This window comes from Antedon bifida, chromosome 10 (assembly GCF_963402885.1).
Source record: "Antedon bifida chromosome 10, ecAntBifi1.1, whole genome shotgun sequence".
Lineage (NCBI taxonomy): Eukaryota > Metazoa > Echinodermata > Crinoidea > Comatulida > Antedonidae > Antedon > Antedon bifida.
The window spans coordinates 4499295-4520683 of NC_136235.1; the positions used below are offsets into that span (position 1 = coordinate 4499295).

At 31.9% G+C, this 21389-nt stretch overlaps 2 protein-coding genes and 1 long non-coding RNA gene across 5 annotated transcripts in view; all 3 read left to right on the forward strand.

Annotated features, from left to right (window-relative positions):
- Positions 1-9080, forward strand: part of LOC144854198 (sodium/potassium/calcium exchanger Nckx30C-like) — a 39372-nt gene extending 30292 nt beyond the window's left edge. For both annotated transcript variants that reach the window (XM_078712112.1, XM_078712113.1), the window contains exons 4-8: positions 1293-1621; positions 2607-2735; positions 3460-3579; positions 6145-6281; positions 6559-9080. In XM_078712112.1, the coding sequence (XP_078568238.1) occupies positions 1293-1621; positions 2607-2735; positions 3460-3579; positions 6145-6281; positions 6559-6799 (956 nt within the window). In that variant the 3' untranslated portion in view covers positions 6800-9080. The remainder of the gene's footprint in view (positions 1-1292; positions 1622-2606; positions 2736-3459; positions 3580-6144; positions 6282-6558) is intronic.
- A 6244-nt stretch (positions 9081-15324) lies between these two features.
- Positions 15325-16999, forward strand: LOC144853879 (bcl-2-like protein 2). The gene is made up of 2 exons (XM_078711734.1): positions 15325-16104; positions 16364-16999. Exons 1-2 carry the CDS (start codon positions 15481-15483, stop codon positions 16484-16486), a joined length of 747 nt encoding a protein of 248 aa, XP_078567860.1. The 5' UTR covers positions 15325-15480; the 3' UTR covers positions 16487-16999.
- A 1114-nt stretch (positions 17000-18113) lies between these two features.
- LOC144854244 (uncharacterized) overlaps positions 18114-21389 on the forward strand; it is a 37023-nt gene continuing 33747 nt past the window's right edge. For both annotated transcript variants that reach the window (XR_013614545.1, XR_013614544.1), the window contains exons 1-2: positions 18114-18288; positions 18903-18995. This is a non-coding gene — a long non-coding RNA (uncharacterized LOC144854244). The remainder of the gene's footprint in view (positions 18289-18902; positions 18996-21389) is intronic.

Genomic DNA, 21389 nt, shown 5'->3' on the forward strand with positions numbered 1-21389 from the left:
TTTAATCTCATTAATATCATACAGTATAATCCATTCATTAACCTTGTATAATTTTGTTACAAACTATAAAATAGATAGATTGAAATATAAGCTACTTGTAATTTATCAGATTGCTTGTAGGCACTGAAAGATGAGCCCATTTATTTTCCTATACAAGGTGCTTTATTGTATTTAGGATGAATTACATGAATTAAAATGTTCGCAAAATTTTAATTCATTTTTATAATCCATTTTGTATTGTTTCCTCTAGGCATTTACAATACATAACATAGCAGCTGATTTGGATTAAATTTCCTTCAGTGTTGTCAAGATGAATATGTTGTATTTATTGATTATTTTATTTTTTTAAACTTTAATCGATCAAAGTTTTTTTAATTTAAATTAATTAATACTGAGGACGCATTGCTTAAATACATATCTTATAAGACATAAAGTAAATATGTATATATATACTATATAATTATATATACTATAATATTGATTAGTATAATATGTATGTGCCTTCTTATATAATAATTAGTGATTGGTGTTGACCTTTTTCGAATGGTAAAGGACAGTCCATAGCGAAAGCTAAGGTTTCCCATCCTGTTTTTGTAAACCCTAGAAATTATTTTTAGACAAATTTCTTTGAAAATCCCAGTCATAAATTTGAAAATGTTTAACTATCTTTACATGTCTCACTTATCAGATAGTTTTATTATCATAATGACCAAGTATAATGCCATTCTCAGGTATAATCTTAAACCTTAATTTAGACTAAATTCAAACAGATGACTTGGTAAATCAAGAATATAATCCCACCACATATTGTCCCCCAATTCTGTACCCAGGCCCCTACTCCCCTCCGTCATTTACAGTTACAGTAATTGAAAAAATCAATTACCGTATTTATTCGGATGTATACACACGATATTGACCAAGAATTTTGATAGAATTTTTACTGTATTTTATCACTAGTTGATATTGATTGTGTTGTATTTTTTCTTATTTAGGGAGAATTTATTTTAATTATACATGTTATTGTTAACCGTATTACAAAAAAAAAAAAAGCGCCTCCCTTGAATAAACGCTCCTCTAAAAACCCTCCTGAACAATAAATGCCCTGGGGCGTTTATTAAAATAAATACGGTCTTTTTTTGTTAATATTTTGTATAGCAATAAACTTTTTATTGATTCCTTGATTACATGATATCCAATTATAATTCAGGCTTGATTGAATTCTAAATGGTGGTTTCTATTATGTATTCTAAACATTAAAAAAGTCATAAATGCTAACAAAATTGTTCTTTCAGCAAATGTTGAACAAAAAGCAGAAAAAATGAGTGCTATCGCAAAGTCACCAGTCAATAGCAAACCAGTATCATCAAATGGCATAAACAGTGTAAATACAAGCCACACTTCACTGACTTATTTTGTAACTACAGAACAGAATCAGATGTGTACAGAAAATCAGGTTGACCAGATGACTATTTCTACAACTACTAATTCAACCACTCAGCTACCGAACGTGGATGTAAATGGTGCGGTGAATCACGGTATATCAGAAACCAACTTTGATAATGGTTTTATGAATGGTAATACTACCAACGCAGACAATCCTGACACGATACAGAGTGAAAATGTGAGAATATTGTCTTGTGTTTTGCAAATAACTTTATTTTGATTTATTTATTCATAAGAATTTCAAAATATAACTTATTCAAGAGTGAACAACCGGAAAATAAAATATTACTTTTCAAAACGTTTTACACTCAATTTACAAATTCGCTTGCATTTTATTAGACTTTATAATGAATTCACAAGTTTTAAAAGCATTTCAAAATGTAATAGGAAGTAACATTTTAGCAGATAAATTTATTACCTGATAAAAAAGACATAATTTTTCACCTGAGAAATTACAAAATGTGTCAGCTTCTTCTCACTGTCATCACAGGTGTTGAAGATAGATCAAATTGGTTTTTAAAGTAAATGTTAATTTTTATCAATTCAAATGCACAATTTGAATTAAACGTTGCAAATTGTTAGCAAATGATTTGATAAATGGATTTTAAATGAAGCACATCTAGACTTTTTCTCCCTCATTAGTTTTAACTACTGTACAAAATTGATAATAAGTAATTTTACGCATTTTTGCTATGGAATTGTCATAGAATCTTATAGATAATATTACCAGTGTAATGATATATAATATATCTTCATGTAATTATTCAGATTTGAAACCAATATTCATTCTAATGTTTAAGTTATTTCTAATTAATGCAAAAGAAAGTATCATTAATGTATCTGTCAACTACATGAATCATATGTATTTCAGGTAGTTAGTGCACATCTATTTAGTAATGTTCTTTTTTCTTTTTTTATTATTAACTATCAGGTTGCTAAATGATGAAACATTATAATTCTTTTAACTTAGGCACGCCTATATAGCTGCATAGTGCATTTGACTAAATCAGCATTTGTATTTTAGAGAGTTTTAATAATACCTTTTAAAATGTTATATAGTATACTGTTTTGTCTTAACATATATTTAATGTCATTGAAATGTACTCATACTTTGTATTTGAATATTTGGACAAACTATATTGAATCTTGAATTTTTGAATTAGGATCTTGAAGAAGAGGAAGAACCGTTGGATATTAGCTGGCCCAAAACAGCTCGTAAACGTATCACGTATGTGCTGTTAGCGCCACTGGTTATACCTATGTGGCTAACAATACCAGATGTAAGAAGACCGGTAAGTAGTTCATGTTTTATTTAGTTGAAATGAAAAGTCAAATCCCTTATTAGTTTTCATGTGTTTTATTGTGCTATTTTGGAGTTAATTCATTATTATTCAAATGAACAAACATTTCATCATCATTTTTTTTCCCAGAGTAATACAGGGCACACCCTATTCAGGTACAAATTCCCATGAACCAAATGGCAATACATTTAACACTACAGCCAACCCCTGTCCAATGTAAGATGCTCTGTTCACCTGCCTCCTATCTTGATACGTAAAGTTCCTAATATATATTTGGTCAATTGAAAATACATAGCGTTTTTAGGAATGTCTTGTTGCAGATGTGCAGTAGGAATCTTAAGTTGTAGTCGGCGTGTAAAAGCCAAAGGTGATTGTCTATCAAACTAAAAGGTGCAACAAAACGTTTCTGATGGTTAATAATTATTACAAGTCATTTCATCACAATAGTTTATGAAATGAAGCAAGGCGTAATTTCTTCTCCCTCGTTAACCTTTGTTTTAATTGCTTTGGATGACAATGGATCGTAAGTCATTGTATTAAAGTACACTCAGTTCATTGATTAGTATATCTCGTCAAGAGATTAAATAATTGTTAGTGAATTTGATTATATTATAGTATATATATATTATTAAGAATGCTTGCAATGCCTTATTTCATACATCATTTTATTTTCCGCTTTTCTGATTTCACTAACATTTTTTTTTCTTTTAAATAGGAAAGAAAAAAGTTTTTTGTGTTGACTTTTTGTGTATCATTGATTTTTATCGCGTGTTACTCATACCTAATGGTTTGGTGGGCAACTGAAGTTGGCGAAACATTTGGCATACCAGAACCTGTAAGTTTTGGATCTTTTTTGTCGCCTCTCTAGTTAATACCTATTGATTGTTTGGATGTGTACATTACTCTTTAGACCATATATGGTTTGTTGTTCTCGTTAAAAGATTTTGGTAAACTTTCATCTTTCAGGTTTAAATCCATTATTTGTGCTCTAAGTAAGATAGTTCCCCCTTTTTACCATAATACGGTTCTCCAGATTGAATTGTATTATATATTTTTATTGTAAAAGTTTCACCAAAACTGAGTCTGAGGGCCTGTTTCTGCTGCATAAAAATAACCGGTTAAAAACGGTGTGAATAAATTAACTTCATTTTCTTGGAGCAGAAACAGGACAGTTTTGTGGTAAAGAGTTAAATAAAAGGCAGCGCAAAATAACTAATTGCATTTTGGGTAATTCTAACGATTGTTGTTAACGACACCCACTGATTTAAACGGTTATTTCGGAGCAACATTTTAGCAGAAATGCAGTCGATATAAAAATTACATTTTGAAATAATCAGTTTATTCGGCGCTATGCAGCAGAAACAGACCCTGAGTTCCACCAGTTTTCAGAATCAGAATTGATTAATTGCTTGCCTGTTTCTTGAATCTGTCTTTTATGGATCAATATATGGATTGATTGATTGTTTCAACGATCATTATAGCAGATTTATTGGAATTAGTTTGCTATAACTTAATGCTTGGCTGATTTAATAAGTAAAGTTGAATCAATATTGATTGATTATAGTAGTGCTTGTCGGTAGCCTGCTTATTTAAATTCAGTGTTCACATCCTTGAGTTATATCACTACTACTAGCTTTTTTTAAAAAAACTAACTAAGAAATCTCCCTGTAATTGATTTAGTGAAATAAGGGCTGCAGTCAAATAAGTGCTGTAGTGAAATGAGGGCTGCAATCAAATAAGTCCTGTGGTGAAATAAGGGCTGCAGTCAAATAAGTCCTGTGGTGAAATAAGGGCTGCAATCAAATAAGTCCTGTGGTGAAATAAGGGCTGCAATCAAATAAGTCCTGTGGTGAAATAAGGGCTGCAGTCAAATAAGTCCTGTGGTGAAATAAGGGCTACAATCAAATAAGTCCTGTGGTGAAATAAGGGCTGCAGTCAAATAAGTCCTGTGGTGAAATAAGGGCTACAATCAAATAATTCCTGTGGTGAATTAAGGGCTGCAATCAAATAAGTCCTGGTAAAATAAGGGCTACAATCAAGTAAGTCCTGTAGTGGAATTAAAGGTTGTGCAGTTAAATAAGTCATGCAGTGTAATGAGAGCTGTGGAATTGAATAAATAAGTGCAGTTTAATAAGTGCTGTAGTAAAATGAGGGCTGCAGTTTAATAAGTGCTGTAGTAAAATAAGGGATGCAGTTTAATAAGTGCTGTAGTAAAATGAGGGATGCAGTTTAATAAGTGCTGTAGTAAAATAAGGGATGCAGTTTAATAAGTGCTGTATTAAAATGAGATGCAGTTTAATAAGTGCTGTAGTAAAATAAGGGATGCAGTTTAATAAGTGCTTTAGTAAAATGAGGGATGCAGTTTAATAAGTGCTGTAGTAAAATGAGGGATGCAGTTTAATAAGTGCTGTAGTAAAATGAGGGATGCAGTTTATTAAGTGCTGTAGTAAAATGAGATGCAGTTTAATAAGTGCTGTAGTAAAATGAGGGCTGCAGTTTAATAAGTGCTGTAGTAAAATGAGGGCTGCAGTTTAATAAGTGCTGTAGTAAAATGAGGGATGCAGTTTAATAAGTGCTGTAGTAAAATAAGGGATGCAGTTTAATAAGTGCTGTAGTAAAATGAGGGCTGCAGTTTAATAAGTGCTGTAGTAAAATGAGGGATGCAGTTTAATAAGTGCTGTAGTAAAATAAGGGATGCAGTTTAATAAGTGCTGTAGTAAAATGAGGGCTGCAGTTTAATAAGTGCTGTAGTAAAATGAGGGATGCAGTTTAATAAGTGCTTTAGTAAAATGAGGGCTGCAGTTTAATAAGTGCTGTAGTAAAATAAGGGATGCAGTTTAATAAGTGCTGTAGTAAAATGAGGGCTGCAGTTTAATAAGTGCTGTAGTAAAATGAGGGATGCAGTTTAATATAAAGTGCTGTAGTAAAATGAGGGATGCAGTTTAATAAGTGCTTTAGTAAAATGAGATGCAGTTTAATAAGTGCTGTAGTAAAATAAGGGATGCAGTTTAATAAGTGCTGTAGTAAAATAAGGGATGCAGTTTAATAAGTGCTGTAGTAAAATAAGGGATGCAGTTTAATAAGTGCTGTAGTAAAATGAGGGATGCAGTTTATTAAGTGCTGTAGTAAAATGAGGGATGCAGTTTAATAAGTGCTGTAGTAAAATAAGGGATGCAGTTTAATAAGTGCTGTAGTAAAATGAGGGATGCAGTTTAATAAGTGCTGTAGTAAAATGAGGGATGCAGTTTAATAAGTGCTGTAGTAAAATAAGGGATGCAGTTTAATAAGTGCTTTAGTAAAATGAAGGCTGCAGTCAAAGATATACTGTAGTGCTCTACTGTAATCATTAATAGTGTTTTAGATGTGGATAGTTTAATTAATTGTGATTGTTTATGATTAGGTTATGGGTTTGACATTTATAGCAGCTGGTACCAGTATACCTGACTTGATTACCAGTGTGATAGTCGCCAGGAAGGGCTTAGGGGACATGGCTGTCTCAAGTTCGGTTGGTAGTAACATTTTTGATATAACAGTAGGGTAAGCATTCATCACTGATTGTTTTATTAAATTTAACTAACCTAATTAATAATTTAAGAAAATACTTAAAATATCTTGCGTCCAATTGTCTATGGTCATTGGTCAAATAGACACATAGATCCTGAAGTGTTCCCGTAGAAGTTCTATTCTACAGATATTACGATACTTTGTTATACATTGCTATTTAAATATATTGATGAATTCAATCTATTTCAGTTTGATTTGTTAACCACTGACTATAACAAATTCTAATCATGTATTGATTATTATCTCCTAGGTTACCGTTTCCATGGTTGTTATATAACATAATCTACGACGGTCCAGCTCCTGTGTTCAGCAAGAATCTGTTCTGCTCCATTTTGCTCCTCTTTGCTATGCTTATTTTTGTCACGATTGTCATCATCGCATCTAAATGGCGAATGACGAAAGTACTTGGAAGTTGTATGTTCCTTATGTACTGTGTTTTTCTCACATTTGCTCTTTTGTTCGAGTACAACAAACTTCAATGTCCAGTATAAAGCAAAATATTTCTGAAGTCTAGTGTAAGCCTATGGCTCCCTCTGTTAAAAAATGTATAAAGTCGGCTCATATAGTATAGTAGCATTATAACTAAATTATCCTAGTTAGAAATTCTGATCATGTATTGAAATTATTAGTTTTTCAGGTGTTCTTTACTCTCCTTTTATTTTCAAACACGGTATAAAAATAATAAATGTTTATGAGTCAAATGTGATGGTACAAATAATTTTATGAGATGAAAGAAGAAGTCTTCTTGTGAAAATATAACCAATTTTCATCTTTCAACCGAATGAAATTATATTTATATTACACGAATATAACATTAATTATTTGTTTTATAACACACCTAATTTTAGCGAGAGGCTAGGCCAAGACCTAAACCATTAAAAAAGGCAGAGCTCCAATTTTGGATGCAGTGTAGGACAATTATAGATGGCCCACACTACAGGTTGATTGAACGTGATCAGCCTCTTTGTGTATAACAAAAATAAATGCGCAAAATGAAATTGCAGTATCGTGCGCATTGAAAATTTCCTTTGCAAAATGTATTTCTGTCCATTTCACATATTTGTTGGACACAAGAGTTTATATTCATTGGGGTATTATTTTTTTACAGAATATATATATAATAATAATATTTAATATATATTTTCATTAGGGTAAATTATTTTTTTATATGGCTAGATTTTGATTATCCAATAATTTTAACGTTTGATTGTATTATGTATATATTGCTTTTTAAATTGTTTCTATCATATTTAGTTTTGATTTATTTATAAGTTATTTTTTTAATTATTTTAGTTTCCTTCTAAATTGTTGTCTTTCATTATATTTAATATATTTTCTTAATTTATCCATTGAATTTGAATTAATGCTATTAGTTTTTAAATAATTTAAATTATATATTTAATATGATATGAGATGTTGAAAGTAGATCGTTCAATCAATCATACTTATATAGCGCCGGTATCCATAATATATTGTTCAGAGGTGCTCGACAAAGTTAAAACAAGAAATGCTTCTGTGTGCAAGTGAGTTTAGAGATGTTTTTTAGGTATTTCTATAACTTAATTAATTTGATTAATTCAATTAATATTTGTTCAAGTTCAATGATTCCGCTTCGCTGTTTATAGAAACATAATTAATTTAAATGCAAAAAAGTGCATATTCATTCATTCACATTTTGGTCATCCACTTTATTTTTTTGTATAGACAGGGGTGATTCCATTGGTATGAATTTAATGAATGAAAGATTTACCATTCTATTCATTGAGTTTGACTGAATTGAATTTCAAAGAATGAAAATATTCTTCCCATTCAATGAATACAAAGCATACTTGTCAAAAGTAAAGTTTTTTCCTTGTACTGTAAATAGGCCTATTGTTAAATCATTTTTTTTCTCTCTAAATTTTATTTTACTTACTCTGGACGCACCTTCATTCAAGAAGTGTGCCACTGTTTCGAAAGTGTAGCGTCCAAATAAATTTTTTTTCCAATTAATATGTTGAATGTTAGGCCACAAAAAATAAATGGCAAACCGATTTTTGGACACGGAGCAGAGCCATTATAGATTTGTTTTCGGTCATGTTATTTATAGCAACAAATTGTTCACAAATGCTTACCATTCATTAGTACTTTTAACTGCTGAAGTGGGAGACAATAACTAATGGTGAAATAAACCAATGAAATTACAAGAATAGGCCTTTTAGTAACTTATTAAATTACTATAATTTAATTTTACACTGCCAAGCTAAAAAGAAACCTGTGTTGTGTTCGGATGAATTTGATTGTCCTCTCAAGTTGTTTTTTTTGTTTGTTTGTTATGAGAGGGTAAAATTGATTTTGGCTAACATTCCTACAAAAGTTACAGCACTCTCATTGGGTTATAGTAATAAACTGATGGTGTTGAATAATGTCTGTGTTTGTGCAAATAACATCTACTCGTCTAGTAGACATTACACGAAAGTAAACTGTATGAACATGCATAACAAAATCACACAGAATTTTGAGAATAGATAATATTACATTTAAATTTAGCGTACGTTTATAAGCTATATTAATATGGTATATAGAAGTCTAAGATTATGTTGTGCTGTAAAAAGAATATATATTATATTTTAATTTTCTTGAATAATATGATGAACAAAAATATATGTGTTGCACATATATAACAGCAAGTGCCTATTTTATCATCGGTGAAAGTAGCACACCTCGTCTATTAATGTAGTAGGCATGTAAACTTTACCATTACACTATGTTTTAAGGGTGAACTTATATATCTTATAATTATAATATATATATATTCCATGTGGTGTACACAGAGAAGCCACATGGTATAAGCTGAAATATAAAATGTAAAAATTTGTCAATATGTTAATATCTTATAGTACATAAGACAATATTAAGTAATCCCAAATGAAATAATGTATTGCCAACGTACTAACAATAACATGGAAATGTTTTTGTGTCCTTTAATTCATACCAATAATGTGCTATGGACAAGTATGATTATGTCACAGTTTTACATCGATAACTGTAGAACATAGTGTACCCTTTGCTCCCACATAGAACATTGATAATAACACAGGCAAAATACTACTATAGGAAAAGATGGAATCCTCTTCCACAATCAATCAAGAATTCCATATCTATTGACATTTTCAAACAGTTGCTGAAAACCCATCTCTTTCGCATAGCATATGAAGTGATGTCATTTCTACCTTGTTCAAGCCTTGTGGTCATAGCGTTTTAGAGAAAATTTATTTTTGGTCAGTCGCTATACAAAAAACTATTATTATTATTATGAAGAATCCTAAAAATCCCTAAAAATTGTAGACGAATACTAGAAAAAGGACCATATATTATATGTAATAGTAACACAGTGTTTACTAATTTGGGGATAGTGCGTGTAGTATCTGGTTTCATCTGTCTGTAACGCTAAGGACACCAGATATATTTTAGGGCTCAGTCTCTGTATAAATTGTGGGCCCTAAATATTTATTATTTTCGCTACAGTATGTTATTCTTTAAAAAAAGAATTCCATCCAGAAAATATCATTTCTCATTTGCCATTTGTTGTTAAAAAGTTTAAAGACAAACACAGAAACCAGAAACTATTACCATAATCATAAAATTCTGTATAGTATCTATGTGTGCAATAAGTGCTTATTTCAAGTGATTTAGTCAAACTAATAGTTCTGTGATAATTTTCAACAGAAAATGTTAGTAAACAGTGTGTGTGAATTTCAAACATATTGTTGCTTTATGTTGTACAATAATTAATATAGAATTTATGCAATGTGATGTGATAGTATATTCATGATAACCAATCAACTAATCATTTTAACCTAGTAAGGGGACACATTTCTGTGAAACGAACGAGGGGAAATATATGTATTAACACTATGGCAAACACCAAGGGGACACTTTGTTGTTCCCAAAGGTGTCCCCTTAATAGAGGTTCTACTGTATACCGCCATACAGGAGACACCCCTATTAAGGGGACACTTTGTTGTCCCCAAAGGTATCCCCTTAATAGAGGTTCTACTGTATACCGCCATTCAGGAGACACCCCTATTAAGGGGATACTTTGTTGTCCCCAAAGGTATCCCCTTAATAGAGGTTCTACTGTATACCGCCATACAGGAGACACCCCTATTAAGGGGACACTTTGTTGTCCCCAAAGGTATCCCCTTAATAGAGGTTCTACTGTATACCGCCATACAGGAGACACCCCTATTAAGGGGACACTTTGTTGTCCCCAAAGGTATCCCCTTAATAGAGGTTCTACTGTATACCGCCATTCAGGAGACAGGAGACACCCCTATTAAGGGAGGTATTTGCTATTTAATTATCATATCTCGTATAATATGGGTAACACTATATTTATAATATATAATCAATTTAATTTCTGTACAAGTATATATTTTGAAAAAGAAAAATTATTATTTTTTCATTAATATTAATTAAGTAAACTTTCAAAAATATGAAACGAACAAATATTTAAATCGCATCACATATATTCCTAATGGGTTGCTAGTATTAATGTAAATAAGAACATTAGTATAGAATGCAGTTTCTTCTTCGAACAAATTTAAGTGTAATTCCAAAAATCAATAGCAATGAACAATGTACAATGTCTTCTATCCTAGTTACCGTATATGACCAGGTATAGTCCCAGGGGGCTTGGGTTTGAAATTTTGCAGAAATTGGAAAGTAGAGGTTATATTAACAATGAATATTACCCCAAAGGTTTTGTGCCGAATTCTAAATTATGGGGTGGGGTACACTTGAGCATGGAATTATACTCTGTTATATACGGTAATAGTTTATTATTAAGAATGTTCTTTAATCATTTTACAGAATGTTGATGGTTTTGATTTTAAGTTAAATTTCACTTAATTGATTGGTTGTCCTTTCCGGACTTTGTATTATTTTTTTAGGAATGTTTATTTTCTCAAAACCTATAGATTGAATGAAACATGTTGTTTTAGACACAAGAATAAAAGATATTAAAGAAATGTTGATGTGATCTGCTTTATTTCTCAGTGTCTGCATTGTGTTTGTTGTATCAATGTTTGAGCAGTAGAAAGATGCATACTGCAATATAATGAGCACCTACAGCAAATCACCTTATTAAATGAGGACCTCACAATTGGATAAGGAGCTCAGTTAAATAAGTACTGTATCTCAGTTGAATAAGAAATTCAGATAAATAATGCAATTCAAATAAGCATTTTAGTTGAATAAGGAATTCAAATAAGCATTTTAGTTGAATAAGGAATTCGGATAAATAAAGCATTTGAGTTGTAAATGATGTTGGTAAATTGAACTGTAATTCGCTGGCCAAATAAATAACACCAATAAAGTAATTGTTCTTCATTGGTTGTACGTTAGAAAAGCAATTATTACCATACCATTGGCTCGGGTATATACATCAAAAGAAGTTAGATCAATCAAAAGTTTTCACCAAATACAAATAGAGGGCGCTAGACTTGTTTTATTGATCATCAGAGTGATGCAGTCATGTGGAAATATACTAGGCCTAGTATTACTAGGCCTATGTAATCTATATTCTACAAACATACCTTTTTTACCGAGTTCCCGTCCAATGTAGAATAGTTATAAGTCATGGTTAGAATTCGATAATGATACTTAAAAGGCTAAAATTAACAATAATTCATAATTTGATTGTTTCCAGACAGTATTTAGCTCCGCCCATTTCGCAAAATAAAAAATGCGCATGCGTAATTATTCAAAAACTTTTCTCTTATCGTCTGATGATGCATGCAGCTGGTGGGCGAGCGTGAAGAAACGAAAAACTAGGATCTAGGCTAGGCCTAGGCCATTGACTATGACTAGGCTAGGCCTAGTAGGTACTTCTCACCATGAATTAGTGACGTTCATCAACACCGTAAGTAGGTGTTAATAGGCCTATGGAAGGTGAACAACAAATAATTGTATTAACCACCACCATTTTTCTTAGCCTATCCATTACGGTAAGTTATTCTTCCTCGGTCACATTTGCCTCATTTAAATACACGGTCACACTAGCTAGGCCTAGCCTAGGCCTAGACTGAACAACCATGCCATCATACTAGTCAATTGACGTGACTATCCCAACCGAAATGTTTGGTCGAGTGGTAAAGGGTTTACTCTATGACACTGGAACCCTGGGTTCGAGGTCTATCAATAGCATGTTTTTTTTAATAGTTGAGAGAGATTATTTAGAGGGTTAGGCCTAGGTTAATAAGTACATTTAGGAAGGTAATCTCTTCTGTCTAGGCAAATGTGACTGAGGAAGAAGAGATTACCATCCATTACATTAGGCCTATATAGTTAGTGGTAACCTCATGCTTAAGCTTGGTTCCCACTAGGATGCAACGCAAGGACGTAAAGCGCCAACACAAGGGAATCGAATAATCCATTGCTTTTGATTGGTCAATTCGCCTGCATTGCGTCTTACGTCCTTGTGTTGTGCCCTAGTGGGAACCAAGCTTTACTCGGCTACCACAATCGTCTGTGCGGGCCTATCGAGACATTTAAAGGCGATAATTATTCATTAGACCAAGCCTAATATGAAGCTATTTAGAAAATTAATAGACCTAGGGCCTAGCCTAGTCATGTTGTTATAATAATACTGTAGATTAAAAACGCTGATCATAACAACCAAGCCTTAGAACTGTAAGCCCTACTTAAGTTAGTAGCATATTATTATTTTGTTCATATGTGTAAACGAAATGCACCGATTTCAACCACTCAATGCTTATTTTCTGTCTGCCGCCCCCTATAATTTAATAAAGTTTCCAAAGATCTTCATAGAGTAGAAAATGACTTTTTGAGCATTCAGTACTTTGGTTAAAGAACAACATTCTTTAGTTTGTTATGGCATTTAATGGATGGCACCATCAATAATTTGTGTTTGTCCCAAAAGTTATGTCACTCAGTATTTCAGAACTATGCAATAATTAAAAAGAAAATTCAGTTATTAAAAAATATGTTTATTGCACAAAAACAATAGTATATAATTATTATGATTGTGAAGTATGGATAAATGGCAGTTTAAATCACAAATTATTTATCATATAAAATATATAAACCATTTCCCTATATCTTGCAGACACTATACATATAGATTAGTAGTACTATTAATATATTTAACCAACTAATTACTGGTACTTATTTATATACAGTATATTAAAAATTATAGAATTATATAGGCAAGTGATTGCATATTAAATATCTTAAATACAATTTATGATGACTATAATACAAAGATAAATTATATATTTTTTTTCAATAAATGCGGTGATAAATTGTATAAGGCATGTTTGTTAGAAGGTACAGTAACTTTCACATCCATTAGCACCAGATCGGAGGGATTCCACAGAATAAATTTTACTGTATTTCAAATTTGTATTACAATTAAAAAAAAAAAGAATGTTTTCCTAGTTTCAGATTAGATATTAGAACTATTTACAGTACAATAACGTCAACTCTCCCAATACTGGACACCCTTGGGCATCGCCTAATATGTCCGGTTTTCTGTAAAGTCTGGTATTCAGAATGTGATTGTAATGGTAAAAATGAATTTCGAACCTCAAGAAAAGTCTGGTTTTGGGAGAGTTTCTGGTTTTCAGATAGTCTGATATCGGGAGAGTCGACTGTACTTGGAAAAAGTGTCATCATAAATGTCACAAATTGTAAGATATTCTACACACTGGCAGACATTCATCGTCTACTGTGAACATGGAACCGGAAGACAGTTTTACTGTTTAAAAAATCATTTTTCTATAATATTGGTGTGTTGTTCTGGTTGCTTTGATTGAAACACTAACAACAACGGTTTGATTTTTTGATCGAATTCAACTTGATCGCCAATTTCTCCAAGATGTACTCCTAAACTAGTTGCATTTACTTTATCTGCGACTGTACGTAGATTTTGACCAACGTGTTCAATTGTCATTATTGTGTTTGTTGAGTGCTTTCGGTTTCCTGATTTTTTGCAGACATGGAGAGTGATATTTGTGTCCTCTTCATTTTCCTTTTCTCGTGTTTTTAAATCTTTTTCTGATGGTTGTTTCATGGCTAATTTTAATTTCTGTAAAGAAATACAGTATTATTATATAAATGTCATATTAAATTGTTATAATACCGCTTGAACCAATTATATGGGTGGGGAGGTGTTTTTGTAAATACTTATATACACAATTTGCTACAATTCATCATTACATTCGTGAAAGAGCATTCTTTTATTGTCACAAACCACTTGTCCTTGCCTCAACAATCAAGACAAGTTGAAAACACAAGAACATCTTTTTTGGCGCAGTGATATTCATCGGCAATTAACAGACAGAGGATATGCAATGCAGCATTGCAGAAACAGGCCCAATAATATAAGAGGTAGGCCTAATTAATATAGGCTAGTTAACATATAGATAGGATAGGCCTCCTACACGTCACAAGTCGCACACGGCCTAACTAGCTAGGAGGGCGGCCTAGGCCCTACTATCCGCTACCTACTAGTAGTACTAGGCGTACAGTAGTAGTACTAGGCTAGGCCTACTCTGTAACAACTAGGCATAGCCTAATAGGCTAGGGCTACTACCCCGCCCACAGGAGGTAGGCCTGGCCTTACAATACTACTAGCTAGCCTAGCCCTAGATTTTAAATTTTATTTCTAACGATATAGGCCTAGTTCATTTCGATAATCTAGTAAATTGTTTACTAGGCCTATTTTGAAAATATATTACATGTATTTTTTATTAGAGTTTCAAAATTAATAAATACTTACAACAACATACACGAAATAGCGAGAAATTTAAAAAAAATCCCGATACAATGTCGTTTTCAACTAAAAATATCTTTCGTAATTTCGTTAGCTTTTTCGGTGGTGTGAAGTTGTTACTCTCACACGAGAGCGTCATCATTTAACTGATTGTGATTGGATAAGGCATACGCATGCAAACCAATAAGAAGAACAAATAGAGCGTCTATCGAAAATCCACGGTGCATGGTAAAAACGATCTATCGCACGTAACAAACACTGATTGTTGGTGTGTAGCAAGCGAAGGAAGAGTGTGAAAAGTGAAGAATTTTGGTGGAGCCGGCGAAATTCTTGATTTTTCTTCACTTCCTGACCAAGTTACTGACGTTCATTATTACATTTCAGGATATTCAAATGATTAACAATTTATCGAAGATGTCGGCGACTTGCTTAACAGAATCGCCACTAAAGAAAGAAGCCGTTTCAAATACGTATTTTAATTCAGCTAAACAGCAAAGCCAGGATGAAGAGAACCGTGACGTCGACATATTGCCTTCCCCAACGCCATCAGCCAGCTCAGACGAATCAGAAGTAGACGGGCCTAAGTATAGAAAGAGAAGAGGAAATAATAAACAGGATGGAGATATTGAACGAATAGCGAGAGAACTTGCAAGGGACTTTATTACTTACAAAGTACATGGAAATCATAAGGTTAATTCGCATTATGCAGAAACACTGCGAAGGATTGGAGATGAAGTTGGTAGCAAATATGATATTTCTCTTAGTGGAATTGTAAGGAAGTTAAAATACAATCCTGAAAGGGACGGATCTGATGGATTTACGTCAAGTTTGAATACCATGTTCGAAGAAGGTCCAGTTAATTGGGGTCGTGTTATTATGGTCTATGTATTTGGTGCCAGATTGGCCCAATATTGTGTTGATAACAATCTTGATGATCAAGTTGAGACATTAATTAAATATACTGGAGAATATGTAGCATTAAGACTATCTAGCTGGATTAATAAGCAAGGAGGATGGGTAAGGATATTTACTAATTTAAAGGGGTAATTTGCTTCTTTTCAGCCAAAAGTAAATGCATATTTTTGACAGTGTAAGTGAATGCCTATGGGAATTGGGTTCTTGCCAAATTTATGATAAATAGTTTGAATTCCACTTATGCAATAGACTGTTTAAAATCTATAATAATTGGCATTAGTTCAATTCAATATTTAACACTCATCGTTTTAATCGCAGTATCACAAGTTTAACAATCATTTATTATATTTTCTCTTCATAGGACGAATTTGTTTCCAACTTCAGACGGAAAGATTGGACCGAGGAATTTACATTCAAAGCTCTTGCCGTTACTGGTGCATCATGTGGAGCCCTCGCTCTTTTAAGGCTATTAACAAAATCATGATAAACTCAAGAAGAAATTCATACCAATATACAGCTGTACAAGTTTGATCTAATTTCAATGATCTAACAAATTCGAAAAAGTTTTAAACAAAATGATAAAAAAAAGAAAGTAAATCTGATTCTGTTCATGTTGGTTTGATCCTGTTCTGACAAGAAGAAGTTGAGTTTTAAGATAAAAATATATATTATATTATAACCAGTTTCTGTGCAATAAAGAACCATTTTGTTTCATAGGAAACAAAACATGGGCCTAATGTTTTTTTATTTCTCATCATTTGCGAAAAACATTTAACATTATGGTATTACCAGGGAGTTTCTGATTAACAACTCCCTGGTATTACAGTACCTGTATTTGTTGCCCCATACTTAGAATTACATTAGAAAATCTTTTTTTTTACAAAGATATTAACATTCAAAAGACACAGAAACTTACGGAGAAGCATTTTCATTAATCTATATTCAATTTTGTTGTGTTTTGTTTGTATATAAAATAAATTTTTAAAGAAAAATTATACATTATTTTGTTTGTGTTTTCTGTGAAATTAGTACAGTATAAATTTGTATTTTACTCATTTATGGAGTGAATTACTTTAAGCATGTGTGAGAAATTACAGAAACATATACTTCCTGCTTACATATTATTTAAAGAGTTTCGAAGTTGTATTCCACCTTATTAATGGAGAGCTCCCACAACATGGTATAGATTTCCACTGTAAATTGTGACTAATGTTGATTTAACAGATGAAATTTGGTTTTGGATAAAAAAGCAAGGCCAATGACCTAGCTACATATTGTCCCAATGTTGCATCATTACTTATCATTAAATAAAGGAGTCCTGATAAAATCATTGGAATGAACTTAACCCTGCAAATATAATCCTCTCCATATGTTGAAATATATTTTTAAAGAGTTTCAAGATCACCAAAGTATTTTCAACTGTGTTTTGATTATAACTAATGGAAAACAATGTTGAAAATAATTAATTCAATCATAAACAACTTTTAATTTTGTACACATGGATTTTAAATACATTTATATTTACAGTATATTTTGAAACACAAATAAACTTTATAAGAATAATAATAATATTTAATATCCGGTAACCAAAAAAAAATGACTAGGATGAGTGAGAATAGGCTATAGCCCAAACATATTATTATTCAATTTATATAATTTGACTGTACAGTACTTCAATTAAATAATTTACAGTAGTTAAAATTATCATTTAGGTTACAAACCATGCATTTTATACTGTACAGTACTATAAAACAGTCAGTAGTAATAACTATTTTTTTTAACACTATACATCATATTACCATAATAAAGTATAGGGCCTATAATATCGAATAAAATATTTAACAAATACAGTATCATATATTATTGAAAACACATTTGAAATAAACCTCATGTACGTCAAATTCCTTAATTGATTATGCAATACGTAATTAATTGATTAATGTTTGCGGAATTTACCAGTACATTCAATAACTTACTGGTAAGGAGGCGTGTATGATGACGTACACGTTTCTATGACCATAATTGGCAATAGTGTGACGTCACAATTTGACCCACATAGCGTTCTCTCACCTACTACGTCATGAATCATAACAATGTGCTGATGAGTCTGAAGTCGATAGTTGTAAAGAAATTAAGACAGCACTAGGGCCTGGCCTAAGTCATCACAAAAGATGATATTTAGGAAGAACTATACATTGTTTTCTTTCTTATATTGTATTATATACCGGATTTTCTATTCAATCTAGGCTACTAGATAGAGGAGTAGCTAGGCTGGAGAGGCAAAAAGTGAGAGCTAGCCTCTACACACAGAGCTGACTGAATGAATGAGAGTAGCAGATTCCCTCTCACTTGATCTGACATTCTCTACTCTAGCTAGAGCCATGGCTAGCCTAGTCTAGAATGTTACTTCTGACCATTGCTCTCCTCTCCTATTGATCTTAATGTATAATGCTACACCCAGCTTTGCCCCTCGAGTACAAGGGCGATGAATGTATAACTATAAAAAGACTTGTTTTTAGAGTGTAATTTTTAATTTTAGCATAGGCCTATATATATACAAAAAGTATCAACATTAATATTGATCAAATAAATATGAATAATAAAGAATTTAGTTTGGATATTTGCATTTTTTAATTTTGCATGCTTTAAGGTATTAATAATAGGCCTAGTCATAGTGTATTTTTGCATATCATATTTAGCCTAAATATGGACATAATTAGCCTAAATATGGACATAATTAATTGAAATATTGTTAATGAATATGTATAATCCCACCCTAAAGGCCCTAATTTTGGTCACATTTTGTACCCAGACTCCATGTAAATGTACTCCGTCATGACTCATACAATAATTCTTGATAATAATCTTATTAATATTATTTGTTTTTTTTATATTTTTAGCCATGTCTTGACTCACTGGCCTTCTTTATCCGTGTATATACATCCATAATTAATGTAACTGAAGAATTTGCTTGAACAAGAAAATACTAAAAGGTAATTTCATATAATTTTTTGTATTCGATAATTATAATTTCTGCTGATTTCCTTACGAAGCACAAACAGAATCATTCTCAAACCATAAATATAAGTATAAAGATGCTGTGTTATGAAAACAAGACTGTTGCAAAGTTTAATATATAAGATTTTATTTGTAAAGGAAAAAGAAACAAATAAACAAAATCCTGATTTACCAAAAGTTAAATTAACAAGTGGAAAATAAAAAGAGAATTATCTTAATTTAATGTATAGATAATTGTTAAGGTCTCAAAAGGTATACAGAAATTCTAGGAGAAATTACAAAGGATTACCTCAAAATTAATTTGTAGGCAAAATATTATTTACTGACTGGAAATAGGCCACCCATTTATGATCTATTATTATATTGGGGTGGGGAGGAGAGTGTTTGGTGGGCTTGGGCTCCTAATATATAACAATAGGCTACATTGTTATGATCTATTAGATACGCCCTTATGTCATTTAAATAATAGGTCACCAAAAAAGGAAATGTAACTAGTGTAAATAATAATTAATGATTAGTAATCTGTGATAATAATGAGGGTTTTTGTGATTTTGGTTTATGATAAATGATAATGCTGATTAATAATATGGTGATACATAGTCATATTGATACAATGGTTGCACCAAATTGTACCTCTCAATCAAATGAAAATTCATTAGAGAAAGTTATCAATTTGGGTCTTTATACCATTTTTAAGATTGATTGTTTTTTTTGTGTGTGGACCCATTTCCAAAAAGAACAGTTTTAAAAATGAAAAATGTATTTTCCTGCTCAAATAGAAATTTGATTTACTATGGAGTGCTATGTACAGTAGACTGCAAAAAAATATTTTTGATTAAAAATCATCTTCACAGCTTTAATGTATTGTCACATGCAAATTGATCAAATATCTGTAACTATTTGTCTACTTTTATCTATTGTACTGTAGTTGTACCCCATAGAGATGTTATATTTTACTATCTCAATGGTTGTACATTGCACAACAGGTTTTGGCATATCAGATAGTTCAATCTGATTAAATAAAAGCTGAGCAGTATGATAAGATAATTTCGGTAGGCGTTTCTGTACATTGTCAGGATTAAGTAAATAAAAAAAAAAGATAAAATAGATATTATTACAGTAACATGATTTACCGGTATGATAAAATTAGCATGTTTAACTTTTTGTTAGAGACATCAACAATGTGCTTTCAGTCTATCTTTTAATCCTTTCTGATCATGATGATTATACGTCAACTCTTCAATACTCAGAACTCTCTGAAAACGAGAAAACTTCCAGCAAAAAAATAAGAAAACTAGACTTTTCTTGAAGTCCAAAATCAAAACTATCCTATTTTATTTTTTTTTGTTATTAAAAACCCGTTCCTTATTCTAGACTTTCCAGAAAACCAGTCATATTAGTGTAGGCCAGCCCAAGGGCGGTATTGAGAAAGTTGACTTGCCCAGGGAATAATGAAGGCAGTCATTAAAAAGGCACTTGGTGAAAAGGGTATTGTTAATATGGATCATACCATATAGGGTTGAAGTATGAAGGTACACCACACCCACATGGTTCCGACTCATGCAATAATCAGGAAAGGTGTATTGTTTGTTATGTTAACAACAAAGGTTAATGATAATTATAAGTTACGGTTGGTGTGATTTTAAAAAAATGTGATAACAAATTAGGCTCGTAACATGTCAAGTTTAAAGCCCCCTTCCCTACGTTTTTTAGATCTAATTTAAGATCACAAACTATATTTAATGTAAAAATAATACTATATGGTCCTATTGCGATAACTTTTTTCGTCTTTAAAGGGTTAAAAATGTGAAAAATAAGTCGATTCTAATAATTATAGCGGCCCGCTATAAATCCCAAAATGCATTGCGCGCGGATTGATATTTTTGTTTTTCACCTGTAATTCGCCCACTTTTCGATCGATCGTGAGGCCAAAACAAATGGAAGACTCCTAACTTTTCAGCGAAAATACCGGGTTTTCCCCAATTTGTATCAACGGAGCAAAAATAGAAAGACAATTAATGCAGCAACTATACAACGTCAGGCTAGGTATATAGCAAGCGTACGATGTTCGTACGTTACCGATGTTTACCAGCTAGGCCTACAAAACTAAGCCTAGCTAGGCTAGGCCTAAGACCGTCCACGAGAGGTCGATCGCCGCGAGCTACTTAGGTAGTGCATTGTTTCTCACTTTTTATCATAATTTACCATAAAACGTACATTTAAGACAAGGAATGACATGGTTTAATGTTTTTAAAGTGATATATATGTATTATTTTCCAAAAAACGTCCAAAATTGCAGGGAAGGGGTCTTTAAGGTTTCTGGCTTTTTAAAATTTCCCAATGTTTTTCTCCAGTTTGCCAACACCGCG